The sequence below is a fragment of the Caenorhabditis remanei genome, chromosome III, assembly GCF_010183535.1.
Source record: "Caenorhabditis remanei strain PX506 chromosome III, whole genome shotgun sequence".
NCBI classification, from domain to species: Eukaryota; Metazoa; Nematoda; class Chromadorea; order Rhabditida; family Rhabditidae; genus Caenorhabditis; species Caenorhabditis remanei.
In genome coordinates this window covers 8242057-8248724 of record NC_071330.1, presented here as the reverse complement: position 1 = coordinate 8248724, position 6668 = coordinate 8242057, and the positions used below count along the sequence as shown (strand labels likewise).

Genomic DNA, 6668 nt, shown 5'->3' with positions numbered 1-6668 from the left:
TAAATATGATGAATATTAAAAATTGGGAAGCGGAAATTTTCAGAGGCAGGGGGATTCCTATAATTTTGAAAATATTCATTTTATTTAAAATTAACAACAAAAACTTTAAAACCCACATATTTCTACAAAAATCCGATTAGTTTAGTCAAGAAAGGCACTGAAAACATGCATGTACAAAGAAGAAAAAAAATTGGCGGGCTAAATTTAAAATAGAAAAATTATGACTCAGCAGTAGTGTGGTAATGGCAATATATAAAGCACCATTCTGAGGGTACTACTATTTTTTAAAACTTAAAAATTTAGAAAAATCCTATAAGGGGCGTCCGGTTCGTTGCATTCTCATTTTCTCCAAACGACTTTGTAAATGTTTATTTGTCTCTTTTTGTTCATCCAATGCATTCTCTTTATCACGGAGCTAAAAAGGGAAATTATTAAATATCCAGTATTTTCCAAATACCTCTTTCTTAGTTTGCCGCATCTGAGTTTTCAATTCATCCAATTCTTTTTCGGCTGCATCCGCATTAGATTTGTACCTTTTCATTTGCCCTTCCATACGAATTACCTGCAATAATTATGAGCTGATATTGGCGACTAGTATTATGTTAACTAACATTCCCTTGTTGATTCGTATTTTCTCTTTCGAGGTCCTGCATTTTCAGTTTCATCTCAGCGAGGTGTTTGGCAGCATCTTCTGAAAAAGAGAAATCATTATGAGCTGCATAATTAAGAAACTGGGACATTGATATAGATAAACCAACCACAAAAATAGGATACTTAAAAAACTCATGATATAAAAAAGAACGAATTCCAAGCACAACATTAGAAAACTAAAAAGATTCTTACTGAATTGTCGTCTCAGAATGTCTTCTCGTATATATCCTAATAAGATAAGTTATAGACATATGCATATTTAAAGATTAAATAGAGATTTTTCCGAAGCGAATAGAATAGCAATTCCAATAATTAAACAACTGACTATTGACATCATCAACTCCTTGATTCGGCATAACATTTGCAGAATCCCGTGCATTACGAGCATGTCGCTGTGTGTATATCGTTTGCTCCAACTCTTCATAATCTTTACGCATCTTTTTGTTCTGAAAGATTTTCTTATAGAAATGACACAATTTCCATTTGTCGAACCGTATCGATAAGTTTTTGAACCTTCTCATCGAGACTTGCTGCTCCAGGAACTACTCGATCAACTAAACGAATCGTCTCACGTTTGAAAAGATACGGCCCAGATCTTCTGTAAATATAAATTATTTTCAATGATGTGTTTGGGCTTTTTCCTTGATCATACTGTACTTCTCAACTCATTTGTTATTCGAGTTCGTAATTTTCTGGAACCCCAACTGGTTTGAAGAAGCGTAGGAGAGAATTACTAATTCGACAATTCTCATTTTTTGTGAAGCAAATTTTCGATTCAATCAACGTTCCCGGGGGAACTACTAATGCTAATGGATTCGAGAAAAGAATGTGGACAACGGGAAGATACGTAATTGACAAAAAAGTGCGGAGACACTTATTTTCTTTCCGAAATGCTGATACAAAGGGGACCAAAAAACCGAGACAGTCGAGTTGAGAACATTTACCATAAGTGTCATCAACTATTATTTTTGTTTCGCAAGAGAAACCTCGAAATTCAAGTAATTTCTTTCAAAGGTCACTCTTAGCAAAGAATTCTGACATCATTGATTTTTAACCTTTTTGCAATTTCATTTTGCAAAACGAGGACCTGGATATATTTAGATGCCTCTTGCGCCCCCGTGATTCATCAATATTTCAATGTGGCAGTGTGCAAGCTATTTCATCTGTTTGTCTATCTATGACTTTTCCAACATCTTGTTCTCTAAGATTTCCAAGACATCAACATTTTCAGAATACTCAAAAAGAAGACAGCGACATTGATGATGAAGGCGTGGAGAAGGAAGACATTTGATTAAGCTTAATGAACGAAAAGACACGGACAACAACTTCTTTCTCATTTTCTATTTCTTCGTCGTCTTCATCTTAATCAAACAATACTTTGATGACGAATTCTAGATTGAAGACAATTTTGAAGTTAGAAGATGTAAAGAATTGAGGGATCGAAATAATATTGAAAGCTGGAAACGAGAATGTCGAGAAATTGCAGCAAGATTATTTTGTATAGATGATGACATAAACAGATACTAATAACGCACACAGAACCGACTTGTATTCGTTGGCATTTCTTTCATTTTTCAAATTATTGAAATCTTACATTTCTCCAGACGCGTTATTAGATGACTCGGATCCTTCTTCTTCTGGGTCCTCTTCGACAAGACATAAACCATTTTCCTATAAAGAATCATCGCATTCTCTGCAATTTCCGAAAAAAAAATCGTACCTGTATGAGTTGATCTCGTTGGGAAATTTCACTTTTCAACTGCTGTTGCGTGGCATGTAAAGCATCGATTGTCCGTTTTAAAGCTTTCACTTCACTAGTCAAATCTCGACACTCACGAGACGATAAATTCAACGAAGCATCTTTTTCTTCTAGTTCGTCTTTCAAGAGATCCACCTAAACAGTAATATTAATCAATTCAAATCATATTTGAACGGAATGTTACCTCGTAGAGCAAAGTAGATTTTTCATTATCTAATTGGGAATAAAGAAACATGACTTGTTGCACGCGATCTTGTAACTCAATAACTTTGTCCTGTAATAAGAACAATTCCAGTTAAGCATAACTTTTTTCTGAAGTCACCCACATGCAATTGTTCCTGGGTTTGATTAGTTGAAGATGACACTCCGTTCGTGTTAGAAGTTGACTGAAATATAAAAAAACACAATTCTAGTTCAAACAAAAATCTTGTTAGAAAATGAACAATCTAGTGATGAAACCATGAATATAAACCATAGTATGTTACGATTCGGGTTTTAACAACGGAAGTGTTAAAATGGAAAAAAAGACATTCTGACACGCAAAATCAAGAAAAAGAAGTGATAATACAATCAAGTACCAGAACATCAAAACCGTAGATGGATATTCACACTCTTTCCTACTTCGATAGTTTCAATACATAGAATAACTTACAGCAGTATCATGTCGAAATGCTTCAGCATCTTCTTCAACTTTCTTTTCTAGGAGTTGATACCGTCCTTGCCTAGCTTGTTCTCTAGTTTCTCTCTTTAATTTCATTCGAGCTTCCGCCTGTAAGTAGATAATTTTCGAAATGTTTTTTTAATATCCGTTGTATTTTGTCAACCCAACATTCAAAAAATATATATCTGAAGTGAAATAATTCACTTTGTTTCTAGAACCATAATCATGGCTGATTTTCTAAGTTGGCTTCTAGTATACCTCTCTTGAAATTTTGTCCAACGCTCTTTCTTCCGCCTCCGTTCGGGTGATCGGTCGCCGACGACCACTTGATGGATAAGAACTCATTATCTCTGAAAATTTCGAAAGTGAGGGAAAATAATTATGGACTTGCCATAAAAATGTATTAGATTTCACAAGTAATTATTCGTGAATAGGTCCATTATTTCAACAATTTACAAATAAAACAAGCGATTCGAAAACTGTTACTTCATACACAGCCTGTATTGTAAGTATTCATTGGAATTCGGAACAATTAATTTTTCTAGTTTTTTGAACATTAAAAATCGATAGCGAACGAGAAGCAGCAGTGAAAATGAGTGTAATGTTTCTTCCGCGGGTTGTGTCCGCGCGGATTCTGTCCTTCGAGATTTATGTCAATAAGTGTGAGAGAAGAGTGGGGGAGGAAAATGCGAGAGAAATGGTGGGGAACAGCCCAAATGCTATGAGATTTTTATTGTCTGTGAAAAAGATATTCAAATGTTCTTAAGATTGTTGAGATTGCTCGTAACCGAAACTTTTTTTATATGTACCCATGCGGATCAAAATGTTCTCTCAGTGTGTTCGAACCTTGACAAGTCTTAATCTAGCATCGGCAGATGTTTTCATGCCGCAGATGGTGTTCTCTCGTTTTCTCACTCATTCAATATTCCCGGAACGTCCAACACCCTTCGTCACTCTCCTCTCCCTCTCCTCATTCTCGCTCATTTGCCTAAATTGCTCAGTCGTCGCGTTCAAATCGATCGTTCTGTCCTCTCTTCACTCTTTCAAGCTCGTCACGAGATAGAAGTTTTACCTTCGTATCAATTTCATAAGTTTTTAATATGTTGTAAGCTAACTGTCAGACGTCGATTGAAACTCCCAGCGCAGTATTTTTTGAAATAATTTCTTATTAAAAAAAAAGTTGTCTAATATAAACAACAGTTTCTCGATTCAACTTTAAAGTTTTAATTTGAACATTTTTCTTCTAAAAATTAATAAACAGCCAGAGACTCGGATCTTCTCATTCAAAAAAAAAATTATCACACAAAAAAAATATTGTGGCTGCATTCACGCTCTACTGCACACCCCTTTCGCGGCAAGACCCATCCTGCGTTTGAATGACTTGGCCCTCGGTTTTGGGGCGGTTTCTATGTTTCTTTTCTAGGATTCGTCTTTTTTGCACTATTTTCAAACTAGAATGAGCAATTAACCTGATCACAAAATTTCTAGCCAAGTGTGACTATAGATTTTATTTTTTTTCTATCTTTCAACCTCCATAGCGCTTCAGTGTTTTTTAGGATTAATATACCGTATTTCGTAATAACTATAAAAATACCGTATTTCGTAATAGTTTTAAAATTACCGTATTTCGTAATAGTTTTTGCTTCTGTGATTTCGAATATTTCTTTTCAGAATCTCAACCGCACTTTCAAAAGTTAATTTTTAACTTTTATACCCACCTGTCATGACCGATGCTAAAAATGATGTGAACGGATCTTCGGTGGTCGACGCCGACGGCTTGATCGAGGTAAGTGATAATTCTTGAACGCACTTGCTGGAATTCGGAATTTGCATTTTACAGGGCAACTATGATCAAGTCGTCGAATCTTTCGACGATATGGAGCTCAAGGAAGAACTCCTCCGTGGAATCTACGGATTTGGTTTTGAAAAACCTTCTGCAATCCAAAAACGTGCTATCGTTCCATGCACCACTGGAAAAGACGTTATCGCACAAGCCCAGTCTGGAACAGGAAAAACTGCTACGTTCTCAGTTTCCATTCTCCAAAGAATCGATCATGAAGATCCACATGTTCAGGCTCTCGTTATGGCTCCAACAAGAGAGTTGGCTCAACAGGTAGGAGATTTTTATACTGGATGTAATGTTAAGAATTTTTGACGGTTACCGGAGGTCAACAAGTTGAAACTTTGATTATTTGCAGATCCAAAAGGTTATGAGCGCTCTTGGAGAGTACCTCAATGTGAACATTCTTCCATGTATCGGAGGAACTAGCGTTCGCGATGATCAACGCAAGCTTGAGAATGGAATCCATGTCGTCGTCGGAACTCCAGGACGTGTTGGAGACATGATCAACAGAAACGCTCTTGACACCTCCAGAATCAAGATGTTCGTTCTCGACGAGGCTGACGAGATGTTGTCTCGTGGATTCAAGGATCAGATTTACGACGTTTTCCGCTCCATGCCACAGGACGTTCAAGTCGTTCTTCTCTCGGCTACAATGCCATCTGAGGTTCTTGACGTTACCGATCGCTTCATGCGTAATCCAATTCGTATTCTTGTCAAGAAGGACGAACTCACTCTTGAAGGTATCAGACAGTTCTACATCAATGTTCAGAAAGATGTGAGTTTAATTTAATTGTTTTGGTTTGTAGTATTTTTTATTTATTTTCAGGAGTGGAAGTTTGACTGTCTCTGCGATCTCTACAACGTCGTCAATGTCACTCAAGCTGTTATCTTCTGCAACACTCGCAGGAAGGTCGATCAACTTACCGAGCAGATGACTAACAAACAGTTCACTGTTTCATGCCTTCACGGAGATATGGACCAGGCAGAACGTGACACTATCATGCGCGAGTTCCGCTCCGGATCTTCCCGTGTCCTCATCACCACCGATATCTTGGCTCGTGGTATTGACGTTCAACAGGTAAGACTTGTATCTATTTTCTAATATTTTTGAGATAACACTCGATTTCAGGTCTCCCTTGTTATCAACTACGATCTCCCATCTAACCGTGAAAACTACATCCATCGTATCGGTCGTTCTGGACGTTTCGGTCGCAAAGGAGTCGCCATCAACTTCGTCACCGAGAATGATGCTCGTCAACTCAAAGAGATCGAGACATACTACACCACTCAAATCGAAGAGATGCCAGAATCAATCGCTGACCTCATCTAATTTTTTTCCGGACACGTTTCTATTCTCCTTCGATCATCCTCTCCCTCTCCTTGTTTTCTCATATTTATCCATGTTATCTGTTTTCCTTTGTCCGTCCCCAAAAATTAATATTACGCGTGATTTCATTTTCTTGAAATTCTCTTTTTAGTACTGGAGCTATTCTTCCCCCCCCCCCCCCCCTCCCTCACTCCCAACTTGGTTCAAATATTTTATTGCTCTTCTCTTAAGATGACCGCGGTGTTTCTATACATTCGAAAAGTTTCCAAAATTGCGAATTACCGTGGTCTTTTATTAAAAATATACTTGCAATACGGGGCTCGTCGAGTTCTGTTGATGTTGTACTGCTCAAAGTTTTGAGCTTGAATCGAGGTTCGCGCCGAGCCGTGTTACAAGTATGTTCGTAAGAGTTCCCTCTATTTCCCTT

General features: G+C 37.4%; 3 protein-coding genes across 3 annotated transcripts; 1 reads left to right on the top strand and 2 right to left on the bottom strand.

Annotated features, from left to right (window-relative positions):
- Window positions 1-310: 310 nt before the first annotated feature.
- On the bottom strand, window positions 311-3416 carry GCK72_009956 (uncharacterized protein; the record flags this gene model as incomplete). The annotated part of the gene is made up of 11 exons (XM_003105937.2): window positions 311-415; window positions 458-562; window positions 612-691; window positions 977-1097; window positions 1144-1249; window positions 2246-2322; window positions 2372-2545; window positions 2595-2684; window positions 2737-2796; window positions 3063-3179; window positions 3330-3416. The coding sequence occupies 11 exons, from the start codon at window positions 3414-3416 to the stop codon at window positions 311-313; spliced, it is 1122 nt and encodes a 373-aa protein (XP_003105985.1).
- Window positions 3417-4779: 1363 nt separating this feature from the next.
- Window positions 4780-6097, bottom strand: GCK72_009955 (uncharacterized protein; the record flags this gene model as incomplete). The annotated part of the gene is made up of 3 exons (XM_053727617.1): window positions 4780-4884; window positions 5303-5647; window positions 5894-6097. 3 exons carry the CDS (start codon window positions 6095-6097, stop codon window positions 4780-4782), a joined length of 654 nt encoding a protein of 217 aa, XP_053587194.1.
- On the top strand, window positions 4795-6244 carry GCK72_009954 (uncharacterized protein; the record flags this gene model as incomplete). The annotated part of the gene is made up of 5 exons (XM_003105905.2): window positions 4795-4857; window positions 4912-5184; window positions 5270-5689; window positions 5741-5992; window positions 6044-6244. The coding sequence occupies 5 exons, from the start codon at window positions 4795-4797 to the stop codon at window positions 6242-6244; spliced, it is 1209 nt and encodes a 402-aa protein (XP_003105953.1).
- Between the last annotated feature and the right edge of the window lie 424 nt (window positions 6245-6668).